Source organism: Centruroides vittatus, unplaced genomic scaffold (assembly GCF_030686945.1).
Source record: "Centruroides vittatus isolate TY-2023 unplaced genomic scaffold, ASM3068694v2 contig_355, whole genome shotgun sequence".
In the NCBI taxonomy this organism is placed as follows: Eukaryota; Metazoa; Arthropoda; class Arachnida; order Scorpiones; family Buthidae; genus Centruroides; species Centruroides vittatus.
In genome coordinates this window covers 384,500-412,252 of record NW_027122178.1, presented here as the reverse complement: position 1 = coordinate 412,252, position 27,753 = coordinate 384,500, and the positions used below count along the sequence as shown (strand labels likewise).

At 32.3% G+C, this 27,753-nt stretch overlaps 1 protein-coding gene across 1 annotated transcript; it reads right to left on the bottom strand.

The window, feature by feature from the left end:
• Positions 1 to 385: 385 nt before the first annotated feature.
• LOC136974737 (nucleophosmin-like) lies at positions 386 to 27,753 on the bottom strand. Its single transcript, XM_067269683.1, has 9 exons — positions 27,632 to 27,753; positions 14,769 to 14,854; positions 11,926 to 12,060; positions 10,607 to 10,700; positions 9,242 to 9,417; positions 3,771 to 3,806; positions 2,764 to 2,834; positions 1,027 to 1,054; positions 386 to 442 (listed from the first exon to the last, which is right to left on the bottom strand). Exons 1-9 carry the CDS (start codon positions 27,669 to 27,671, stop codon positions 386 to 388), a joined length of 723 nt encoding a protein of 240 aa, XP_067125784.1. The 5' UTR covers positions 27,672 to 27,753.

Genomic DNA, 27,753 nt, shown 5'->3' with positions numbered 1-27,753 from the left:
TTACTAAATATTTTGTTTTTTGCAAGTCAGTAAGCAAGCTATATTGCATGCTTGTTATTGTGTTAGTTATCTACATAAAGCAAGGTAAAAACAATTTGCCTTATCTACATCAGTGGTGCCCAAATTCCTTATTCCTTGATAGATCCCCGTAGATTCCTTGGCCAAATTCAGTCCATGCTCATTTGACAATATATAAAAAAAAGTGATATTTTATAGAACTGTACCTTTTACTGTGTAAATATTTGTGACCTACTTACCTACAATTTATAAGCAATATGGCTGACAATTGAAAAGTTTGCTCACTACTGACTTACAATTTTTTTTTCAGAAGACAGTACAGTCACTTAGATTTTTCAATAATGTCATCATGAATTAATATTAGACACTAAAAAACTAAACTTACTTTCTTATCTTTATTCTTTGAAGGAGTAGCTTTGATCGTCTAGAAGGAAAAAGATTATGAATTTAAATATTGTCTCAATGAAAAATAATTCAAAAACCACTTGCTTTATATTTTAATTTTAAACAAAGAAAGTGTTAAATTCTCATGAACCAGAGCAAAGCAAGAAAAGCTTGGTAATACTGTAAGGCACTACTACATACAAGTACTGATCTCTCTAATTCAGAATATAATGGCTCTTTTAAACAATTGGACAAATTCATTTAAAGATTAATTCTGTTAAATTAGATGCTAAATTTAAAATATTTTTTAATGTATAAAAATCATTTTTCATTTAACATAGAATTATAGTATGTTAAAGACATTTTAAACAAGAACATTAAAAAAAAAATAATGTAATGATCTGAATTCTTTAAGAAAATGAGGAGCATTTAGTATCCATATTCAGGTTTTATAAAAGCAAGAACAGGTAATTCACCATTAATAAATTTATAAAATAAAACTATGAAAACAGAACTTAAGTTTTTCTCCAAACATTGGGGGGGTAGTTAAAAACAACAGGATCAGTTATACAAAATGGAATTTAGGAGTTTGTTAAATAGAAAAATTAGGAAAATATATCTTACCTTTTTACTAGGAGTTTCAATTCTCTTCCTAAAAATGAAGGGGAAATCTCAGGTTTTATTACTGTGAACTAATAACTAATTAAAGTTACTAAATTAAAATGTTAACAATTTCACACACTAAATGAAAATCAGAATTCAAGAAGAATTCAGGAAGCCTCAATCTTATTGCTTGACTCAAAATTTTATTACAAAAATCAGAACAAGAATTGAAGATATTAAAAACAAAGTTGAACAAATATTTCAGAGCAGCATTCCTTTCGAATATTCATTTTACAATTTCATTCAATTTACACAAATTCTAAAAAATAGCATGTCATATCTATGAAAAGTTAGAGATTTGCTCCTCTTCAATCATTTTTAAGCTTTTTCATAAATATTTTCAACATTAAGATTATCCTCATGCTTTGTTGTGCTTTGGACCTCAAATTTCATACATCATATAATAATAGTACATTGTCCCTTGATAATCTAACAGGTATGGGACTAAAGAGGTGTCTAATTACCGAAAGTGATTACATATTTGGCATTGTTTTGCTAGCAGTAGCCTATAATATTCCTACATGTTATGAGTAAAATGCTGCCTAGGTGAATATGGAAATGAAACACCCATTTTGGTTAACTAAAACATATTTATTAAAAGGATATGTAAGCCAATAAATATACATACAGTATGTATAGGCATAAATAATACAGTATGTACAATAATTTATAAACATTATAACTAAATGCTACAATGTAGGTAGATTAATTATGTACCTATGTAAATATGTACTGTACATACTGTGCTCACACTTTGAAGACGGGGACCTTGACGGGAGGTGCGTTGAATTACAAAACATCGGACTATCAAGGGACAACTATACTATTATATATGATGTATATGATATTATTGATCTTCAAAGCTCAGGGTAAGTTTGTACCAAACATTTTGGGTCGCTAACTTTACTTCTAAAAGTTGGACAAACTCTCAAATGATTTGTATCAGCACTCTTACAAAAATCTCCATTCTAAGTGAACATACTATTTTCAAGTATCCATAACAATGGTAAAGTTGCCTTGTGTTAGAAAGCCATTTAAAAAAAATAATAATCACAAATAGCTTACATGACTAATTCATAGCCTTTGTCTGCATCTGTTTTAAATGTAAAACATGGCAACTTGAAAAAGTGACCCTTGCAATATAGTCCAGACAAGTTTCTGATCTGACTAAATCACACAACCCAACATACCAAAACTTTTAGTTCTCATTGCAAGAGATTCTAAAATGTATAAAATCTCAAAAGTTTAAGCAAAGTCTTATGTTAGCATTCTATAGGCAATTGCCTATAGAATCCTAACATTAAGTCCTGTGAAAAAGTTAGTCTTATCTAATGGCTGCCTGCACACACTCAAAATGGTAACAGCCATATGATTATCTGACAGCAAACACTCATGCAAACTTCATTCACCAAAAGGCAGTTCTTGCAAAGAACAGTTCACTCCTTAAAGAGAAAAGTCAGTCATCATACGCTCTTGAAATACAAGATTGTCCTCCCATTTTCTCACACTATGTATCATTTGCATCAACATGAGTTATTGCCAGACATTAAACTAGCAGTTTACATTCTTAATATGATACTAGCCATTACTTTTGGTACAACTCTTGCATATCTGGATATACTGTACATTATTGGACAAAGTTTTGAGTATTGGCAATTAAAAGTATAATTTAAGTTAAGATAAATTTTTAGAACTCACTTTGGCTTTTCTGGTGATGATTCTTGTTCATAATCATCATCATCTTCACTCTCATCATCTGCTTCATCATCCTGTAAGAAAATTTTTAAAAAATTAAAAGAAAAAATTTGAAAAGGACAGTTAAAAATAGTTATGCAGATTGCCTTTAACATTTTACAAAATTTATATTACATGTTTTCAATTTTCAATTGTCAAAGCCATATTACAATTTTTGAAATATATGGCTTTGACAATTATATAAAAAAACAAAAAATAAATAAATTCAATTAGTGGATATTAGTTTTCATTAAAAAAAGCAAGTATTTGTTTATTTCATTTCTATAAAAATGTTTAAATTATTGACTTAATCCAAAATTGTCATTTCTAGCTGCTAACTTAGTTAAAATACACTCAAACCTGTTTTTATGTGGTCTTTTTTTGTGCGATTTTTTATACGTGCAATGTGTTTTGTGCAATTATTTTTGTGCAGTATACCAATTTGATTGAAATTCATATACCGCACACAAAAAAAAAAAAAAAAACAAAAAATCACACAAAACAAATCGCACAAAAATAGACCGCACAAAAACAGGTTTGAGTGTATGTATATACTACTTCATTTCTTCAAGGAATGCAAAATTCTCCACTAATCATGAATATTCTTAGACCTTTGCATATCAGGAGGATACAAAAACCATTTTAACAGAAATGCTTGTTCCTTGCAACCCCTAGTTTCCCTCCAAAATTATCCCAGACTGATTGACCTAACAAAACCTATCCCACTATAGTACACTTTGCAAACATTTTCAAATTTTCTATAATATCGCCACTTTATTTTTTTTAGTCTTCAAGAAGAGAAGTGTTAAGGTAACTGAAGAAAAATTGCTGACATTTGAACAAAATCTTAGGGCTATACATTTTCTTTTTCTAGGTTTGACATTCTAACTAGCAATCATTTTAATAAAGCTTATATGAACTCCAAAAAAGATTAAAAACAAAAACAAAAAAAAAAAAAATGATGAAATTACCTGGTCACAATCATCATCTACTTCCATTTTGGGAATCTAGAAACAAAAACAAAAACATTTTGTAGAACAATATTACGACTAGAGCTCTTGGCTACGCTTGTAAAAATTCTGAAGAAACTAAAATTATTCAAAATGAGAAGTTCAACACAGCAGTCTTATGACCTAACATAATGGACCTAAAGTTAAGTTTTACTTTTTGAAACTTAATTTCTTTGATATGGAATATTTTCTATTAATAAATGTAATGGTTCACAAAAGTTAATTTAAGTGTTTAATTTAATTTAAGTGCATTTTTAAATTTATCATACCAATAGAGTTTTTTTAGTATCAAGAATAAATGTTGCTCCTATACTAGGCAAGATGTAATATTTCACCCATCACAAAATAAGTTAGTTGAGCATTAAAACTGTTTCTACAAAAAAAAAACCCTGAAATTTTCTTATTACAGTGGAACCTTGCATAATGAGCAAAACAAAATTGTAAAAATTTGCCTTGCTTAATGAGCGATGTTTTGCATAACGAGTGAAGAGGAGAGGGGAAGTCCCGAATTGTGCACATGCAGCATGCTCCATCAGTCTGTGTTTAGCACTCATTCTGCTAGCCTCTTAGTGTTGCTTGTAATCACACATTTTTCCAAACTTGTGTTTACACACATTACTTATAAACAACAACCATAGCCTATTATATAATAAACATGCCAAATTCTTGGGTCATTAAATTTAATGACCGATTCCAAATTAAATTTTAGAAATGTCTGAATTAAAAATTAACTATTTATAATTATTAAATTTAATACAAGATGGAAACATTAATTTTACTAGAGGTAAGCAGTTATTAATTTCTAATATTTAATTATAGACTTTACATAACCTAAGAATTTGGCATATCGTTTGGAGTGTTTATCAAACGTTAGCTGTGATTTTTTTTTTGTTTCTGCAAATCGAATTCATTCCAGGATGGTTCATTCCACACTAGAAGATGATGATTCACACTTCTTAACAACATATATTGTACAATTTTTTTTGAATAAACGTTATACATAAAACATTTGAGCATTTTTTGGCAGGGAACACATTATCTTATTTTACATTAATTTCTATGGGAAAAATTGTTTTGCTTAATGAGTGTTTTGCATTACGAGTAAGACTCGAACAAATTATGCTCGTTAAACAAGGTACAGCTGGAACTGTGTTTAAATATTTGGTGACTTTTGATGCATTTTTAAAAATGGCCAACAAATGGTCTGTAATGCTCTGCCACTTATTGGTTGTTCGGTTTTGTATGTGTATATATTATATATATCATTGTACATAACTTTGCGTTATTTTTATTGTATCAGGTTATTATCATCGCGTTATTATTGTATTGGATTATTATTAATCGCGTTATTATTGTATCGAGCTTTCCTTTCTGTTTCATTGTTCATTGATGACATGTGACCCCTATTCGAACCACCTTTGAGAGGTGCGTGCAAAAGGGGCCCTTGGATTGGTTGCCAAAAGATCACATGGGAGAAGGCAACAGGACTGTATAAATAGAAGGTCCAGGTGTGGAAGGAGACCTTTTTCTCCTATTTTTTGGAGGTCTAACTTAGTCCGCCTCAGCTGGATTGGTGTCATCTAGGGACAAAGTGAGCACGTGCGTGAGAATCGGGAAGTTTCTGGGAACAAAGGAGAAGAGGACGAGAATCGAACTCCATTGGAGCAGTATGAGAAAACAATGAAGTGGAGAGAATTAATACAGAAGTCGGAAGGTCTGAGGTATCGTCTCAGATATTTTTTTCTCCACGCGGGATAATTGTTGGTTAGACGTCATTGTAGGTATGGAGTTACCGTGAGTTCAATATTTCTAAGGAACCCTTCTTGTTAGTGTAGAGATTGTGTGAAAACCGTTACGTGTTAACGTAAGGACAAGGAGAGTGAAGGTGCTGTACGCATGCTAATCGTACTCTAGACACGTGAGGGTGCAAAGGAATTCGTGTACGAGTTTTTCAGTTTCCGTGTTGGTGTTAAATATAAAGTAAATACGTTTTCTGTGAGCCGACTTTTTTTGTAGACTAGTAGACCTCGGCCTAGCTTTAGGGTGTTAACAGGTCTTTGAACAAATTTAACAATTTGTGTCTCATGAGGTGTCAATGACATTGGGGTCATTGATATTTTGAACAAACAGATTATGGTGCATCCTCAACAATTGACATATGCCAAGCAGTAAGGGACAATACTCAAAATTAAAAGAAAATTGCACAATTACTTAATGTTTGTAAATGATAGAAATTCTAGAGGGGTCATTGGCTTGGTGGGCATGCTAGTTTGTAATCATGAGGTGTTTTGAATCTCAGTATCAGTGTCACTTTTTTTTTTATAAAACTAATTTTCACTTTATGGTATTTTTTAAATATATAGTAATACAATAAAACTTCTGATAAAAATAATAATCAGAAAAAACTGATTTTTAGAAAATTTCAAAAACATACAATAAATAGTAACAGTAAAAATCAGCCCATTTCATATAACAAGTCAATGTCAAAACCAATTAAGAAATGCTACCTAACAACATTTAAAAACCAAAACAATCTGTATATTCATGTATAGACATACATACGCTAGGTTAAACAATGATTTTATTGCCAGTGTCTATAATTGAATCTTTGTTTGCTAAAGAATGAAAAAGATGGCTTTGATATCTCATGCTAACATTGATATATAAAAATGTAAAGAATTATAAAAATGTTTTGGAGAAGAATCATTACATGACAATATTGCAAAATTACATTTAAAGAATGCTTTCATGTATTGTGAAAGCAGCCTTCAAAATCATGATCTAATTGCAGCTGAGGGATTCTTCATTAATTTTGGCATTTGCAAAGAGCAGCAGAAAATATTAAGTGCTCAGATACTTACAAATGTGATATGGTTTGCACAATATGCCTTTAAAAACATTTCTATCGTCCAACTAATTTTGAACAAGTTGTTTTCCAGTGACATATAAAAATGCTACATTTATTCAATGTGCACATTGCAAAAATGTTTGCTTTACATGCTTCTACAACGATTATCATCCATAAATATATAAACATCTCAAAGCCTGATGTATTAATAAAAACCAAAACCTCAGCCTTAATTAATCAGGCTATTTTATGCTACAATTAATAATTAGAAATTAAGTAATTTGGTACTAGAGGTAGATGTTAAGCACCATCTCTTATTGAAATTAATAATTATAATTTTAATATAAATTTAGAATAGTCTGGAAGAAAAGAATCCGCCCAGAGAGTTGAACCTGCAACCTCTATCATGCAGTGCTTAAGACAGTCATTTATGGATGATAATACCCAAAGTTGTGCTCCCAGGGAGCAAATATGGGATTAACATTCAAAAAAATGTATTAACAAAACAGGTCTTGAACAACAACTTTTGTTTGTCGTCTTCACAAGTAAATTATAAATACTATGGTAAATATTTAATTTTGAATCCCATTAAGTACATGAATATTCAAAAATAATTTTTTAATATCAAAAATAAATTTAAAAATACCACAAAATAAAGTGAAAATTAGTTTAAAATGTGCAGCATCTAAAAATCTGACAGTTAGGGATAACACAGGAAATTTAATTGGATAATTACAGCACAAGGACATGTAAGTAAGTGGTCTCCCATAGAAGTTGGAAGGATATATATACATACACACAAGACCCAAACAGTTAAGATTATCAGGTTGAAATTAGATACAGATACATTATGCTTGAGTCCAGTTCTAGAATTCATAAATAAGATATTCATGTTAGCAAACTCAATTAGTTTTTTATATGTTTTATAAAAAAGATATGGCCAATAAACTTTGCTTATTGTTTGTAAAATTGCATTACTAACCATGTTAGTGTGGCTGTCGGCCATATTATTGTATATTTGTACGTTATTAATTTTAGTTAGGTTTAGTGTTTCCTTTGTTCTTTTGTCCCAGCTTTTCTAGAATTTTTCCTTCTAATCATGGGCATAGCCAGGAAGGGGCATGGGTGGGCACAACCCCCCAGTTAACCTGGTGCCCCTCCCCAGAAAATTACAGCCTCTACTAGGCCCCCCCATAACAAAACTCTGGCTATGCCAATGCTTCTAATCCTTTTCCCTTAGGTGGGACTACAGATCCAAAGAAATGAGATAGAACAAAAGGAGGTAAGGTTCTGGGGCCAGCGAACAAAGGGGAGTTTTGGGCTAGGGCTCAGAGAGAGGACATGTGGAAAGGTAGTGCTCCAGGTCACGTGTAGGCAGATCGACAGCTACAAGGGCTTGAGAGAAAAGAGTTTGGGCTCAAATTCTGGAGAGCGAGGACAGAAAAAAAGGTAGTGCTCCAGATCGAGTGCAAAACAATTGGCTTCTACGACTCCTTGTAGCCTCCAACAGTGAGAATCTCCTGTAAGAGGACTTTGAAAAAGACAGTATCAACACTGAAGACGTTGGAAGGACGAAAAGGAAATTTCAGTCAAAGAAAAACTCCAGAACGGTGACCCACCAAGACCACGAGGCCAAATTGGATATTTCCATTGTAGCTGAGTAATAAACAGAATCCTGAGAATCGCTCGGCTTTGTTAAAAATTAAAAAAAGTTTATTACTTACAGTTAACACCGATAGTTTACAAAGAAACAATGTATTTACTTAATAAGTGTGTACAAAAGACACTTGGGACCACCCGTAACAATATCACCAATTAGTCCCCACGTACCGACAAAACAAAGGACTTATTCTAACTTATGTCTAGCTTAACTATAGTTTAAATTTACAAAGTAAAGGGCCCTAGAGCAAGAGAAGATTGATAAGAATTATACAGGAATTGTCAGAATGAAAAAGTTCAAAAGGGCAATAATAATAATAAAACCTCGGACCCGTGCTCGTCCTGCTTTCCTCTCCCCGAAAAATCTTCCTTCCTTTCCTTCCAATCTCTCTCCCCTCTGCCAGTAAACCCTCAACTGATCAAGTGTCACCCCACCCCCTTTTGTTTTATTACAGTTCAAACCACATGGGTCAACTAACTACAGTGTGGTTAAGTAAAACAGAAACCAGAAGTACAGTTTTTACCACAGGAAGATAGTATAAGGAAAATAAAAAGAAAAATAAACAACAAGGCTTAATAAAGCCACACCATCTTCCCCTTTTACTGTCCTTGATTGTCTATTTTCTTCTTCCTTCTTTAGTTACAGCTAGTACTTACACTACTTACAAGTCACCCCACATACATTTGTTGTATTCAATTAATGTGTTGTTTGGTAGATAAAAATCTGATGCCTGTGTACACAAAATCATTTTTTTTGTACGTTTGAATCCAAAAATAAGAACCTGTTCAAAGCATAAAAATAAATTTCTTTGTGTTAGAAAATTTATGTGTATTTATTTGTATCGCTCTGTTTGTGGGATCACATACTCGTTGCAATGAACACCACATTATTTTGTTATAAGACAGATTTAGTAAGATCTTTCACCTTTTTTGGCAATCCATCAGATTTTGAAACCTTTCTTTTTTTAGTCAACTTTTCAGACACAACATCTACAGGAGAGACTTTTTTACTTTTCATTTCTATTTCATCTTCCTTTTCTTCATTCTGTTCCTCCTCATCCTCTTCATCGTCGTCGTCATCATCAGAATAATCTGGAAAGACTAAACATTAAGGAATTTTAGTGAGAAAAAAAATTGTATTAAGTAATTTTAGATTCAATAAAATAATATGGAATGATCAACGTAATATAATAATAATAAATCAACTGTTCAAAGAAAAAATTATTTTAAACTAAAATCTCATCTAAAGATTAATTTATTATCCTAGATATGCATACCACAGTCCAATATGAAAATATTCTGTCCAAAACAACTTTGAAAAGTAAGGTGGAACTGGACGAGAGGAGACATGTGAAGGAAGCTCTCCAGCTTTTGTGGTGCCACACGGAGAAGACAAAGATAGAAGAGAAGTGAAATCCTGATAGTGAAAGTACAAAAGTACTACTTTGTCCCAGTGTATTTGACTTAAGAGGTTTGATGAACAAAGCCAATATTCATCGTAATTAGAAAAGGTTTGTCTTTTAGATCTATTGCATCGATAACACCGCCGATAATCTTGAGTACCCATCTTTTTTGTCTTACTTTCTTCCTTGATCTAAATCTACCTATTCTCTTAATTATTATTATGAATTTAGTCTCTGTAATCCAAAAAACTTTTGGTAGACTAATCTCACAGCAACATGATTAGCAAATTGATTTTATTTAGAACTATATCATATGCATTTCGGGTTGGTCTAATTTATTCCAACCCCTCTTCAGTGAATATACGTTGGTGTAAATTACATCAATATATTTAGATGGGTGGGAGGGCAAACCTTTGGTCTACCAAAGTTTTTTGGATTACAGAGACTAAGTTTGTAATAATATCTACTGTACAGCAAAACATTTATATCAAACTTATTCTCTTAAAATTAATAGTTAGTTATAAGATATGCCTATATTTTCATATTTGTCCTTTGTAAAATAATTAAGATCCAATTGGCGCAATATTTCAATTCGTGCCTTTCTATTGTTGTCGGTTACGGTATTAATGTGTATTTGTATCAGGGATAGAGATTGTAAAGCTGACATCCTACATAGAAGATTCTGTATTTGGCTACGTGAATTAAAAAGATTCTTATTTTACTAAAAAATTAGTTTCTTTGTCTAAAACTTCGCACATATCTTAACACAACTTATTAATGCCATTCTCTAGATGAGTAATTAGATAGTCTGCAATGCATTACACACAAATTAAAAACTTAGTCACTTAGTTCAAGTTTAAAGAAAAAAAAAATAACCTTTTAGTTACCTGTAATATGATGCCCAAAAATTGATACAGGTCCAGATCCCTCAACCAACTTTAACTTCACTAGTTGTCTGGGAACCATTATATCTAATTGTGTCTAAAACAAAAAAAAATTAAGATATATAAATTAGTAAAAACAAAGATTAGATTAATTCTGTCAGAAACGAGAAGAGTTTATGAACAAGTTAAGTTTAACTTTACACTGGTCTAAAACTCATTTTTGCAAAGTTCTAAGGAATCAAACACTGCTTGTTCATAGATAAGCATTTATGAAAAAAATCAAAAAACAGACTTAGAATACTGGATAAATAGAATAAAGGCACTTGATAGTTTTAGCTAAATAATGATTAATAAGTTTGATCTTCATCCGAAGTTTTTATTCAGAACAAAATTTTTGACGGAAAAGAATTTATTTTTCTCATTTTAAAATTTTAGAGAATATATTTTGTATCATTTTGGCATACAGTGGCACACATGGCAGTCCTTTAGTTTGTTGCCTCACAAAAACACAACATAACATACATACCTGAAAAATGAAAAGGCAGCCATAGGAAATGAAAACCTGTAAAAAGATTAAGACACTGATGTTATTAAGCACAACTAAGTGCTTAAAATATGATATTGCTGGAAGTTAAAATACCTGAAAGTAGCAAGCAAATTTTTTTTGTGGGGGAAGAACATTTGCTAAGCTATTCCTCTAATTTTGGGGGGAGATGTATAAACTAAGCTTAAGTTCTTTTTAACTTAAAAAAACAATACACAGTAGTGTTAACATTTCTATTTGCAATTCAGGTTTTCAAATGTGGCATTTAAAAAATCCTGGAGTTTAATAGGATCACAATGCTCATGATAAAATTTAGTTTCACATGACTAAACTCTAGGAAAGTACTATTCTAGAGAATGCAATTTATGTTCTAGTGAGAAAGAAGGACGGCATGAAGAATAGCAAAATTTAGCAAAAAACAGGAAAACACTGGCCAAGAGTCTATGGAGAGAGAACTAATAAAGCTGAAGTCTGACACTTCTTGTTGGTTCAGTGTTGAAGTTATGAAACTGAACACTATCATTAGTAACAGCTTTTTGCATAATAGGTGAAATGGAAAAAGAAGTGTCATTTTATTCAAAACTGACAAGACACTGAAATTTTGTTCTTGAATAATAAACTATGCTGCCTTTTCTTTTTAAATTTGAGAGAAAGACTGGAATAATACCATTTATCATAAGAAAAGCAAAAAATTAATCAAATTTAGGATAAATTAAACACTTTGTTAAATGTTTCAACATGAGTGCACTCAAGTTGCTAAAATTCAGTATGTATTTACCTCAGCAAATCTTTTTTCTTTTGTTGACTGGAGTATTGCAAGTGTTGCAGTAATGTCATTATCTTCATAATCAGTTGTTTCAATTTCTATAACATTCACTTCACATTCTGAATCTCTACAAGGTCCCAGCACAATCTAAATTTAAACATACAAAGATTTCAGTAATTAAACTTTACTTTTTAAATATAGTATTTGTTATCTTGTATCAATACATGAGCCACTCACTTGCCAAACTGATTAACTCCATAAAACAAAAAGTATAAAAATTGATAATTTAAATACATTTTTTTAAAAGATTTTAAAAATTACCACATAATGAGATTATTATGACATCCAAGTATTTAAACGAGACGAAGAAAAAGTATTGTTCTGTAAGTATGAAAAGACATGTAATATCAATAAGGTAATCAACAACAGATCATACTTTCCTGAAAAAAATTAAACGAAACATATTTCTTATGGAATTGCAGAATATATATAATAGAACATCTTTACAAAAATATATAGATATTGAGGTTAAAGAAGTTTAAGAAATTTTTGTTAAATGACTATCCATGACAACTCATAAATGGCATGACTTTTATATTAATAATAGATATAATGTTAAAAGTAGAAAAGGAATTTTAATAAATACATTTTCATACAGATTTTTAACATAAATTGATAAACATAAATACTTCTTAGGTAACCACTCAGTGAATTTGATAGGAAAACAAAGTAATAGATTTAATGAAAGTATTTATTTAATTAATAAAGGAAATACTTCAATTAAGAAGAATCCTTTGGATGTGGCCAGAGTTGTTTATAAACTACAATGCACATGTACAGATAAGGTTTACTTTGGCGAGACAGGAAGAAAACTGAATAAAATTGAAAGAGCATGAAGCGGCAATACGACTGAAAAGAATAGAATCCCCATGGTATCAACATTGTTGTAATAAAACTTATACTATTGACTGTAATAATATAAAAATATTATAATTACATTTTCTATTTTATACAAGTCATATTGTGGAACACTATTGTATTAATAATTATGCAATCATCATTAAATTGAATACGGGAGTCAGCATAGATGCATGCTGGTGCAAGATACGCACGTGGTGAGTGATTCAACAAGAGAATATAACACACACGTTCTCGTCGCCAGCATTTATTTTCTTTACAGGATTCTTTTATAATTCCAATACTCCTCGTTCTTCCCCTATTAACTTTTTTACACTATAATTCCTGCAGATACTCGGGTAGAATCGTTAAGCAACCTTGTGACAAAAAAAATATTCACCATGGTACAAAATTAAGGAACTGACTAAATACTTAAAACTACTTATACAAATAAAAAGAGAAGAAAAGATATATCCAACTATCCTATTGTCTATCTATGATGATAGAAAAGAATGGGTACCCAAAGTGTCGACGATCTTGGGGTGATGGTGGCACTTGCTAGATTATTAACTTTCCGAATTGTAGATGTTTACAATCAACAATTTCTATCTGATTCTCTCAATAAGCTTCGAGGTTCCTATATCGAGATGTATTTCGGATTCCTCTCAAATGCTAGCTTAGGCTTGTCATCTTTGTTCTCCAGTCGATGCCAGAACAACAACTTCACAACACATCCTATCTCTCCAACATCCAAGCCAAAAAGTGACCTCTTGTCCTACACTTAGCCCTCAGGCTACCACCTTTTCTTTGTCTTTTAATTAGGTCACCACCATTTGAACAGGGAAGGGTTAGAGAAGAAAGAAGTTTCTAGGAAGTGATAGACAAAAGAACTAACGAAGAGGAAAAAAATGGAATAAATACTAATAATAATATATACAACAATATACAAAATAAGGTGTACGACCACACTGGGATATGTTAGTGGAATATAAGAGCACAGATAATGTTAAACGAAATAACCACTGATGAGGCTGTAAAGTGAAATGCATATGGTAAAAAGGTTTAATAAGGTAAGAGGTGATTGTTAACTTCAATTCTTTCCACTTGTGTGCTTTGCATTTCTTCAAAGTCAGGAAAACTGAGTAATTTTAACTTGCTAGTTTAAAAGAGAACCAAGTATTTTTTAGACTTTTTAATTTTTAAAGTGTATAAATAAATAAAAGCAATGGGATTGGTTATTTTTATACATTGTTGAAAAAAAAAAAAAATAACCCTTTTAAACTTTAAAATTAAACAAACATTGTAGAATGTATCTTTATATACCATTATATTAAAGCATAGCTTTAATGTAATAATATGTAAAAATAATAATGATTATATTAAGAATTTACAAATGGAGTTAATCAATTTGGCCTGTAAATGGCTCATATAGTCTGTCAAAATATCTTACATTTTCTAGGAATTATCACATCCACAGACACCATAATCACTAGACAATCAACTGTTTTACTCAGATGCATTTTGGAAACTACTAGATTTGGAAATTACTATAACTTTTAAAAATTTAATATATTATGGAATGTACTTAAATTTATATATATATATACACACACACACACACACACACACACACACAGCCACAGTTTAAGTTTTTTTTTGTTTAAAGACAAAAGATATTCTCAGGATCAAACTAATTAAAACCATTTTAACTAAATTCTTAATTACCATATTTTCTGGCATATAAGACAACTGGGCATATAAGATGACCCCCCACTTTTTTTAACCCAGGAAAATATTCTCAAGTCGTCTTACACACCAGAAAATACGGTAATACACTCAAATACTGGGTTAATAAAAATCAAAATACTGGAGTTATCAATATATATATATATTTTTTAAATTTTTAAATAAGTTCCCCAGAATGCAATAAATTTATAAAAAAAGTGAACATTTCTTACTTTTTTCAATAGTAAACTATGGGTAAGTTTTTTCTTAGTCTCAGGACAAAAGAAACCTTCCCGACGTGACTTGTCCAACTTACAGGCTATTAAAAAAAATTAAGACATTTCAGTATTTTGAGAGTAATTAAAAAACTCTTGATAAACATTAAAAAATTTGTAAATAATAAAGCAAAGCATAAAATTTACTCGCTAATAACCAATCCTGTACACTAACCTTTAAAAATGGAGCCTTTTTATTCACTTTTCAAACACTTTCGGTCATTTGAAGACCTTCAGGAACAACAAATTGAATCTGTTGTTCCTGAAGGTGGTCATTCAAATTCAAATCTTTTTAAAGGTTAGTGTCAAGGGTTGGTTATTATTTAAGTGCAGTTAGAGAAGAGTGTAAAATACTTGCCGATATATTTCCAGAATATTTAATTTTTCCTGAATTGTTCCAAATATTAAAAAGCTTTAACAAGTCTGCTATTTAGTGAATTTAGGGCATCATTACCAAACTGTACAGGATAAAATATTTAGCAGCATTTAAAAACATTGGGACTATCATGTAGGTTTTCTAGCCTGGTCAAGGCCTTTTAGTACCCACAGGGAGAAAATAATACACTACCATTGTCTAATAGTTTTAAAGACAGCACTATGTCTAAAAAATTTTTAGCTGTGTTTATTAGAGATGATTATTATTAGAAAAAGCACCTGTTTATTAGAGTATGGTATATGTTTATGTTTAAGCTTTTTCATTTTGTCCAAAAAGTGTAGTTTTTACAATAAGTTGAAATTAATGTAAAAGTGAAAGGGTTGTCAAAGTGTATATTAAGGTCTTTATATGAGAGCCAAGGCATCTGTCAAGATTAACTCAGAATAGCTGATACATTGTTTACCATAAGTTGTGTTGTGCAGTCAACTATATGGAGATATACACACATTCTGAAAATGAGGTTACAGTAGTCATCACATAATGAACTAAGAACAAAAGAATTTTCCTCTTGTCTAACAGTTGTGTTAAGGCCACCACACACGTTCAGGAAATCCTTTGAGGAATAACTGTGCAGGCCTGGCCTTGAGGAATTTCCTGGTCACCCACACACAAGGAGGAAAATCTCTCAGTCAGTCGGCCATGGCATCTGATGACGACATACTGCAGTGGTTCCCAACCTTTTCTAGGATGCGGAACACTTTTGGGAGCAATTTTCTTTAGCGGAACACTTACTTAAGTTAATATGAAATAGATAAGCTTGTCATCAGTTATTTTATTAGAATTGAGCAGTTATAATTCAAAATCTCTACTCATATTATTAATGCCAATTTTGAAACAGGAAAAAATATACCTAAATAACTGTAATGGGAAACTTGTGCCTGATGTTTTTTACATATTTCTTCTATGTTGAGACGTATACAAGACAATGCCACCCTTATTTCTTTCTATACATTTGTCAGTCTCTCTTTTTGTAGATTTTATATTGGTTAATGTGGAAAACCCAAGTTCACATAAATATGAAATTGAAAATATAGTAAAATTTTTATGGCTTTTTTTTGATATCAGTGGATATTCTTGTTGGACCGATATCCAGAATTCATCAAGATTCGTTTCAGCGTGTTTGATTTTCAAGGAGCGGTCAGATGACAAGGATATAAGCTCCTCTTCCTCTGAGACATTAAATTCAGAATTATTATATAATTCTTTTGAAATAAATGGATTCCTAACCCAGTCATTGTTCGTGTCGAGAGAAGGAAAATATTTTCTTACATTGTTTTCTAATATTGCTAAATGTTCTGATATCATGGAAACTATATCAGTATTAATATGTACAGATGGAAACAGAGAGTAGAAAAAAATAATCTCAGTATTTTTCCAAAGAATGATCATCTTGTAGAAAGCTGATAGTTTGTCCGTTGATGTTAAGATGTTTTTGTGTACACCTTGCATGGTAGTATTCACAGTGTTCAAATAATTAAATATGTCCATTAAATATCCAAGTTTGGCACACCACATATCATTTTTAAGATTTTCTGCAAAGCACATATTTTCTTGTTCGAAGAAAACTATCAATTCTTTTTTCAGTTCCAGTACACGAAAGAGCACCTTTCCTCGAGAAAGCCACCTGATTTCTGTATGAAAAATTAACCCTTCATATTTTGCTTCCATCATTGCACACAGTTGTTTAAAAATTCGGGATTTCAACGGTCTCGCCTTTATGTAATTTACCATATTAACAACACTAGTAAGAACATCTTTTAATTCTGCAGGTAATGTTTTTGCAATAAGCACTTCCCTATGTAAGAAGCAGTGGTTTATATAAACCAGGAAATAACCAAAGAAGTATTTCAGGAAGAATGTAGAATCACGGCTACAATCACAAGAGGGAAAGTCAATGAAAACTGCAGACATGTGGTTATCACAACCTCCCCGAAAATCAGGAACTTCCTCATAACAGAAAAGAATATTTCAATTAGTTGGGTCACAGTAAGAGTGGACGATTTTATCCCTCTGTTGAGATGCTACAGATGCTGCAGAATAGGACATATGGCGAAAACCTGCACAGGACAGCAACATTGCAGCCACTGTGGTAAAGAACACAAATTCGCCAACTGCGACAGACGCAAGGAACCACCTTGCTGTATAAACTGCCACAAAATAAACAAAGAATTGTCAAACAACAAGAAGCAGCCAACCAACCACGGAGCTTTCCATCCAGACTGCCCCGTAACTAGAAAAACAAAGGCAGCACAAATCAAAAAGATAGACTATGGCCTGTAATTCCTCACAAAGCATCACTCAGTCAACTCAAACTACACAGGCAATGCAAGCGAACAACAGTAATACCATCAAACTTCTCCAGATAAACCTACAGAGAAGAATCACTGACAACTATAATTAACCAAAAACAACCAATCTTTCTGATTGGTGTCTATTTTTCACCGTACGACGATGACGACGAATGTATGCAGGAATTAGCTGAAATTCTTTACCGGTTAAAAGGAAAAAACGTTATAGTTGCAGGTGATGTTAATGCGAAATCAGCAACATGGTACAACAAAAAGGAGGATAAGAGAGGGACCCTGCTTAGTGTTCTGCTTTTTAATTCAATAAAGGCCAGGCAGATGATTGTGGGGTCCCATGGGACCCTTTGGCAGCTTCTCTTCACTCTCTCCTGTCTTGCTTTAATTTCTTATTCCCTCTTCCTTCCTCTTCACACTATAGGGCTAAGTCCTTCGATTCACAAGAAGGACAGCCCTCTCAACTCTTTTACTGATATATGTAAGAAGAAGCAGTGGTTTATATAAATCTCACTGTTTCGTTGCTTTGCAAACGTCACAAATTCCTTGACTGAGCCTTTCATTGATTGAGCTCTATCAGTGCAGATTTCCACACATCGTTCCTCAGTTCAAATTCAAACGTTCAAAGTAAGAATTGATAGCATTATAAATGGCTTCTCCAGTCGTTCTTTCTAGTAACTTCTGCAACACAAAAATTCATTGACTATTCTATTTTCTTTAACAAATTCAAATGTATCCAAGTAAAATGGCTTTTCCACTAATATCTGTTGATTCGTCAATTTGAAGAGAAAGATGTATTGTGAAGTTTACTTGCAAGTCTGCTTTCAATGTCACATGCCATATCAGATTATTCTTCTGTGAATCTATTATTTGAGACTGGTATTTTTCATTACTTTTTTTTTCCATCTTCCCCAAAACATAATACTGGCAATTTTGGCAACATGCTAGTAAAATGAGTGACTCGACTATGGTATGTAGTTTTTTGTTTCATAGCTACTAATTCTGTATTTCGTATGATTCTATCTGAGATTTATCTGATAATTTCACAATTTTATTGAAATAGGTTGCTTGTTTGTTTTTCATAATTAAAAGACACTTCAAAAGGTAGAAATTATTTTGATTAAAGATTTTTCATGTTTAGTTGTAAAATGTCGTTTCAACTTTGCAGGAACCATTGCGACTATTTGCTACTTTTAAATCCACATACACAACACAATGGTGTTGGACAATTTTTATTGCCTGTCCATGTAAAGCCGTAATTCATATATTCTTCCATGTACTGACGATTAATTTTACGTGTTTTTGAACAGCTAGGCTTTCTTTTTAAAATAGTAGCCTCTTAAATCTCATCGCTATCACTTGAACAAGTATCGTGATTAATGTTTTCCGTGTGATAAATCCATCCATTATTTCTAGGGGTACAAAGTTTATTATTAAACTATAATCAAGTGATGTAAAATGCATTTATATTAATTTACTTACGATTGTTTATTAAAATGCACAACCGAATTTTAACAGTGTACACTCAAACCTGTTTTGTGCGGTCTATTTTCGTGCGATTTGTTTTGTGCAATTTTTTTGTGCTGTATACCAATTTGATTGAAATTCATATACCGCACAAAAAAATTGCACAAAACAAATCGCACAAAAACAGGTTTGAGTGTACTACAAATTAACCTATTCTATGTTGACGATGTTAAGCCTAACAAATATACATGATTTTGAAAAAAATAATTATGGCTATTGTATCGTCCGAAATTATTTTTTATTTTGCACAAACAAAATAGATAATAATAATAATAAATGTAAAAACTAAAAGTAATATATTTCGGAAGTTAGTTTTAATATAAAAATTAAAAGGACTAGCGAACTCTTGTTTCAAAAACGTTCTGTTTCTGAATGGAGATATCTCGGTCCACCAGTCAAGGTTAGCATGTCGCAACCCTAGATATATCGGAAATAACACGGGACAAGAATTAATTAAAAATTACAATAAATGTGTGGAAGAAATGTGTTGATTTGTTTATATTTGCTAATGCGCGGAAAAGGCCTCTTTGTTTGAAAAACTTTTTTAGATAACTTTTTAGTGGGCTTTAATTGAAAAGAATTAAAAAATATATTGTAAAAAGTTTAAAAGAAAATCTCGCCAGGGGGCGAGAAAAGAAAAAGAAAAGAGAGGGCACTAGTTTCTTTTTTTTTTTTTAGGAGGAGAAAAGATGGTTACCTAATCGTTGTGTAATTGTTATATTAAATTTTATTCAGTTTTTATCATTGCCTTTATCTTATTCGAAACAGTAGTACACTCCATAAGTACGAGTCGTATATATATATATATTTAAGTTTATGAAAATTTTATGATTTTAATTTTTTGATATTCGGAGGCTCGAATACGATTGTAAACTTTCCGATTTGCGACTAAATCTGCGGAACACTTGAGATGCTTACGGAACACCGGTTGGGAACCACTGACATACTGGCTGTTCTTGAATGTTTATTGGCAACAAATTGTATTAAAACACGCGGGAAAAAACATGCGTAGAAGTCTGTGTAAATAGTAGTAGTAGTGGTTTGGGTAGCACTGATCACAAAATTAATTTAAGAGAAATCTTGGGCTATAGATTCTGTTAAAAAGCATCAATTACCAGCGAAAGATCAATGGCAAGTCGATTTTACTACCAAAAAAATTCACGGGTTAAATTTTATAGATGAAAAACCATCGGATATAACTGGCAGGATTGAACATAGTAATTTACAAAACTTATTAAATTATTTCTCAGCGTATAAAGAATTATTTTTATTTAAAAGGTGGATAGATAGGGGAAAAAAGTCTTTTTAAAAACTGGAGCTACAGTTATTTAGACATGGAACTTCTTGGGTGTCCAAGATCAGATAATATTAAAAAGAATTGTTATTACCACAAATATTTTAAAAAGCATCGTTTTTTTGCCATATTCTATCTTACGAACAATTCTTAATTGAACAAAAAATATAGGATATTTTCAAAATCAATACGTTGTATAGGTATTTAATAATTATTTAAATTATATTTGTTAACTTATTTATTATATTAAACTATTTCCCTACTTTACTTTGTCTTATTGTTAAAATATTATTTTAAGTTGTCATGTTTTAATACAACATTTAAAAACAGATATTAGACAGGTATTAGGTATTAAAACAATAAAATTTTTTAAAATGTAAAAGAAAATGATATTATAGAGTATCAAGATGTTTTATGAAAACTAAAGAAATGAACTGAAAAGTTTTCTAAATATAAAACCTGAGGAAATGAATTGAGAAGTTTTCTAAATATTAAAATTATAAATAATTTTAATTTACTCGAGAAATTTTTGATCTGAAAGTAATTTTAACTTTTATTATTTATAGCCTGAAAAATTAATTTTTCAGGTTATAAATAATAAAAGTTAAAAAGGCTATAAAAAATAATTCTTCTAAACATTCACGAGACATTGTTCTCACTACTCAGCGGCCTCGCAACTGAACGACACGACGGCACACGTTCAGTTGGCCTGCGCAGTCCAAAACTGTGCAGGAAAATCAAATGGGTTTTCGTTTCTACTCTGGTGGACTGTACAGGCCGCCGAAACTGTACAGTTTTCACTCACACATGTTCAGGAATCCCTCAAAGTCAGGCCTGCACAGTTATTCCTCAAAGGATTTCCTGAACGTGTGTGCCGGCCTTTACTTGATATAATGAGATTAATTGTTAATTCTCCAATTTGGTTGGTAAACATTAGAATCCTCGTGTTGTGAAAAGATTGATATTATGACGCAATGCAAAATTACTAAAAAGTAAACAAAGATAGCTACTAAAAGGATTCCTCCTTAAACCTCATGTTTAGTTAGTTTAAACTAGGGTTTCTCAAACGGGATCACGAGATCCCGGTCGTTTTTTTTAACCCGGGAAATCCCGCAAATTTATTAATAATTCACTTTTTTCTTATTTTGTGTTAAAGTTCAGGAAATTTTGCAAATAGAAAGAAAGCATAATTAACTCAAACTGTCAGAATAAATTTGTATTTGTTAATTTTAAACCTACTTATTAGTTTTTTAAATTTTTTCCTCGTTATGGCATGTTACAAATGGTCAATAATCAATGCGTAGCTTATTTGTGGCAGGACTCTGAAAATTCTTTACTTGCGAGAACATGTAATATCTGGAATAATTGTGCTTATGCTGTCTTAATTTTTAACCATGCCCAGTAGCTTCAATAACTGCATTATGCCAGATTGTGCAAATTGGCATGGATGCAAACGAGTATGAAGTTTTTCTTCATAAACCTGATTATTAAAGACAAACGAACTGTCGAATTATCGGGCTACAAGCTTAATACCGCTATTAAAGCAGCCAAGGTAGACAAAATCAAGAATACTAGAGAGCAAAAGAAGTACTACAATCTCGAAAACGAACTAGAAATCTTCCAGGCTACAGGTGAAAAAAAACACATGCATTTAAGAGTAAATAGATGTTAAACACGATTCCAATCACATCAATTGAATCGGAAAGGGCATTCTCGGTAGCAAGACTTTTCATTACTAAAATAAGAATTAGATTGAGTGATCGGAGTATTGACCATCTTTGCTTTTTAAAATCTTATAATACAAAATATTATTGTAAATTTTTATAATGTTTTATTTGAAAAACGAAAATTACCTTCTAAGTTAGAAGTTTGATCTAAATTCATTTTTTCTTTAAATTTTCAACTCAATTCAAAGTCTTTTTCTTTGTTGTTGTATGCAGTTTCCAGCAAACTTTAATACATTTTTTCTATTAGTGAACATTTCTACGTAATTCAAAGATATATATTAAAAATTATCTTACACAGCATTATTAATGTGATTTTGGAGGTTGTAGAACGTATTAAATTACTTTAAAAAATGAAAAATAATTATATCATTTAATTTCATGATATTTTGTATATCTTAAAAATAATTCTATCCCGGGATTTCCCAGGATCCCAGGAAACAGTTCACTTTTATCCCGGAATTCCGGGACAAGCAAAACACCGGAAAACGAGAAACCCTAGTTTAAACCTTCCTCCGAGCAATCAAATGTTGAGGATTGAGACTAAAGCACAAAACAAAAAAACTAAAAACAGCAGAAACTTTGACCCTTTTTTCAGAGTTACATTATTTGAATAGTGGAGAAAGTTTAGAAACATAAGTTATACACTAAATATAATTTTAGACAGCATTATTCTAAACCCCACTTGCTTGTTTTCCTGTAGGAAAAGCTTAATAATGCATCCAGGTATTGATAGATGGCAGTGGGTGAAATCATTGCATTACCCATGTCAAATAATTCTAATAAAGTTAATTAAATTTAATATAATTTAATTGAATTCAATTCTTTGATTTCTTGTATGCTCTTTCGTGCTTGATGTGCAAGTATACCTACAGTTGCCTCAGTGGCGTAGCGTAGTGGGGGCGGCAGGGGTGGCCCGCCCCGGGCGGCACTTTTAGGGAGCGGCAAAATTTCACAATAAATAATATCTATCTTGTAAAAATACCTAAGGGGGCGGCAAAATTTTCCTCCACCCCGGGCGGCTGACACCCACGCTACGCCACTGAATTGCCTTGTCATGCCTAATCATTAGAGAAGCTATTATTAGAACTTCATTATACATTCTAAAATTAATATATTACCAAAACTTTCAAAATACAGGTCAGAATAGTGTTATTTATTATTTTGAGAAGTGTATAGTTCCACTAAACAAATCAATCAATTTAAAATGGAGATTTATCTAAAATCACAGTACAGACAATTGCATCCCATGGCTGCAAATTGACCATCTAAATATTGAACATTAAAATGCCATCACTTTAACATTGAACATTAAAATTCCAAACTTGGCAAAATTCGCGTTTTTTATGAACTATAGAGGGCGCTGAATTTTTACAAAATGGCTACTTTATCTGGGTCGCTTGTAATTAGTAATGTAAAATTAATCATATATTACTGCCCGATATAATGATATATGCTGCTTGTAGCTGTTTATCGAGAAATTTTAGCAGAACAATTATTGCTAGCGGGATACGTCATTATGTGGTATCGTAGCAAGTGAGCGAGATCGTTCTATGCATATTTGTGCCCTGTGTGTTAAAAACATCAGCTTTGACATTGTCCTATCAGGGTTAGATTTACAAGTAAAAAGCTATGTAAATTGTTGCTTAGGCTTCGACTTTCAAGGAGCCTCAAACATTTGTACAAACAAATTAAAAAAAAATTAAAGTCGAATTTTGTAATAAACATTTTACAAACCAACAAAACATACTTCACTTTTTATTTCGTGTAGTATTTCGTTAATTTTTTCTCTAAGAATTAACGTAAGGTCTTTTTTTTAAAAAAAAAGATAAAACCAATTTTAAAAAAGATTTTTAAAGGAATGGGTATAAAAATTTAATTTAATTCAGTTATAAAACAGAAGACTAGTGAAACCTCACATCTTTTTCTTCCAATAACCGTATTGAATCAGAGAGACAGTCTGATTTAATTTTTTTCTTTTTATGATTGACTTCCAAAATTGTGAAGGATTGGTAAGGGGACTTACATTCAGCTTAAGGCTTCGAAATGCTTAAATCCGACCCTGTGTCCCACACAAAATAACTGGCATTTTAACCTTAAGAAAATATCTTTTAAAATTGACAGCATAACTTGTTCGTGTAAAGTTGGACAATCGGGAAACTGCCAATTCTTAAGTCTAATTCACTCTTTCACAATTCGGAGAAGCTCATAAATATAACCGACCGATTTCCGAATAATCATCTGTTTTTCGTGTGGGAATAGACGAACACTTATATTAGGCTCCCGTAAGTCTTTGAAATTGTAATTTGGAACGCAACAGAAAGCTTTGCTTTTTCTATTCATCATTACTGCTGATAATACACAAGAATTAAGCAAACGACCCAGATAGAATAGTTTTGTTTTTAAACACCAGAGGGCGAGCATCCGGTGAAAAATGCGAATAGGCAATGAAATCAGTGGCGTAGCGTGGGTGTCAGCCGCCCCCTTACTTAGTTATTTTTACAAGATATTTATTGTGAAATTTTGCCGCCCCCTGTATGTGCCGCCCGGGGCGGGCTGCCCCTGCCGTCCCCACTACGCTACGCCACTGAATGAAATGCACCATATATGAAGAAATTTAACTGAATTAAATTTGCATTAAATTTAAATTTAAGAAGTGTAATATAATTACTTAATTAAGTTTTTATTGGAATTTCCCGAAAATTCATTAAGAACTATTCATTATTTTAAAGCTGAGCAACAAGTTGGTTAACTTTCCCCGCAGCATTTAAAACTGCATGCGGTGCCATCTGTTAAGATATTTTTCGCCTCCGAGTTTGAAGGATGCTTCGAAGTTCGAACTGCGTGCGTAGTGAAAAATAGTTTGCTCGAAGCATAAAGGCAGTCTATTGCGTCCAAGTCGTCTCTCGCATCATGTTTGTATGTTTTTAGTGCTTTTTTTTTCACTTTATTTTTGGTGTGTTTGGTTATATATACTGTATTGTCGAAATTTGTTAAGCATCGACGAATATATATATATTCTTCGATGCTTAACAATTTCTTCCTGCATTTTTCTTTGTCGACATCTTTTGAGCGCCCCGTACATTTTGTATCCTTTAGTTTAAAAAGTTCCGTTTGGGAAATTTTGAACCTCATTCGACATGTTCAAAGTTTAGGAACCTCTTCCCATACACATTAACGCTGTACAAATTAGTAAAAATCAATTGTATACTTTGAAAGTCAAAGCATAATATGCCCGAAATGCTATTTATCCGAAGATATTACAACTTGATTTTATTCAAACAAAAATGTGAGTAAGAGAAAGATTCTAAACAAAATATCTATAATGTGTTAAATTTCACAACTTATAATTAAATTACACGTTTACGTCAAGGTGCGGAAGCTTAAATTTTGCTAAAAGTTTTTTTTTTTTTAAAAAAAAAAAAGCTCTTAGTGTGGGCACTAAGAGGGTTTCTTTTAGCAAGCACATTAAGGGTTCGGCCAGGTGGCAAGGGACGGGGCCCTACATATCCAGATGAACCACCTTTCCCGAAAATTTCCTGGAATTTTCGACCCGTCCGGATTTGATCCCAGGTCCCCAGAGCGGTGGACTGCCATCTTCACCTCTCGGCCATCCGGCCGTCTATTGTTCAGGGTCTGGAGAAATGGGGAAGTCACTCCATTATTTCTAATGGGAAAAATTGATTCAGACTTTGGACAATTCGGTGTTCGAACGATCTCTTAGACTGTGTCCCAGTTTAATTCATTCTATGGAGGAATCTCTCTCTCTGCATGAGATATCAGAAATCCTGACATCGGCGAGCACCTGGCACAGATAAGTGGTTAGTTAAGCCGCCAAGGTGTATCCTGGGGGATAAGTTACAACCAGAGTGGTGCCCCGTTGCCTTCTCTGGTGCGCGATGTTACGCGATGGGAAATGCCTTCCGGGAGGTCTTGTAAGGGAAACTGGCCCCTATTCAGGTGTTATAAACGTGGAGAAAACCCGGAAAACTCCACGTGGCCAGCCCGTCCGAGCGCGGCGCGAACCCGTGACCGAACGCCCAGTGTTTAGCGGCAGAACCGCTCGGCCACTGGTGGGCGAGAGGTTCTGTCGGTGGATGAATACTAATGTATTAAAACATTTACGAAGCAATATTCGCTTTAAAGAAAATATTGATATTTAAAAAATCCCCTAAACCAGTGTTTATCAACCTTTTTCTAATCTCGGACCGGTAAAATTGTGGATAATTTACGTGGACCAAGTAATTATGCGCAAGTATGAATTACGCTTATGAGAGGACCTGAAAACGCCCCAGAAATACGCGAAATTATAAAAGAAATTTTGTTTTAATTATGTTAGACATCGGTGATAAAAAGACATGGAAATATCATGATCATATAAAGAAATATTCGATCTAACGAGGAAAAAAAATAGGCAATTTGTTAGAATATGAGAACTGCTAAGTCCTAAGATATTCGATTTGGATCGAATTGACAGACTGTTTTGACTCATCCCGCAATCTAAGTTCTGATCTCGTTACGTTTAGTAAAGAATGACGACCAATTGGAAAGCGGAGACGAGTAAGAACAAATAATCGGAATGATCGATCTAGGATCCGAAAAAGTTATAAAAATCGGAACTTCAAGGACAGAACTTCTCGACCTGCCATTCCATTGTGCGCATCCCTTCTTAAAAAAAAAAAAGTACCCCAGCGTTACCGACTCTACTTTGAATTCATCTCTCACTCACTACAGGTTACCGTTCAACTCCTCGGGGCCGTCAACCTCCGAAAAGAACTTAGGCAATTTGTACCTGCAAGACTCCTGTTCTCCACAAAAAAGAGGGTAAAGATCCAGAAGGCTTGATTACTCTCACCCACGAAAGACTTTGTAGTTGTAAGCATCTTTTGTAACAATAAAACGGGATGAAATTTATGTAACTGGAGAGTTGTCTCTGTGATTAACGCTCCTACATACGATACGGAACTCCTCCGTCATGTTGAAATTTTATCGCGAATCGGAGACTTATTTATTAAGCTTTATATGCTTATCTAGGAGTTACTGTATGGAGCTATTACTATTTAAAATGCCATCCGTAATAAACTACACGGGCTTCTGTACGGTCAAACATTTTTCTGCGGTAGAAAAACACTGCTCAAAAAGGTACAGTACATTACGTTTTCTTATCATCACGTTACAACACTGGGTTCGATTTACGATTGCTCGATTCTTATCCTATTGAACCTACGGGAAATACAAGTTGTGTGTGTAATTTGAGGGGTTTTATTATAATTTTTTAAACTGCGATATTATATAAGTAAATAAATCACTCCTCATAGAGTTAAATTACAGTAGGAAGTCTATAAAGGGTCGGAAGTTTTTAGCAGTAGTCATAAAGCGGAATCAAACTATAAATAGTGAGAACTTTATCATTAAAAAAAATTGTATCTCCTACTTTTTTATACAAAAATTCTAATTAGATTCATTAAATATAGTAAAAACGTAGGAATTGTATAGGACGGAGATTAAAATAAATATCATATTCATTTTTTCATACTTACCCCAGAAAAATTCTTTTGGAATAGGAACTCTGTCAGTCATTGTTGTAAGATTTTTCACAAGCTCGTAACACGCAATCAACAATATTACCTATCGCTAACTTCTGCTTCTTTCGCAAATTTTA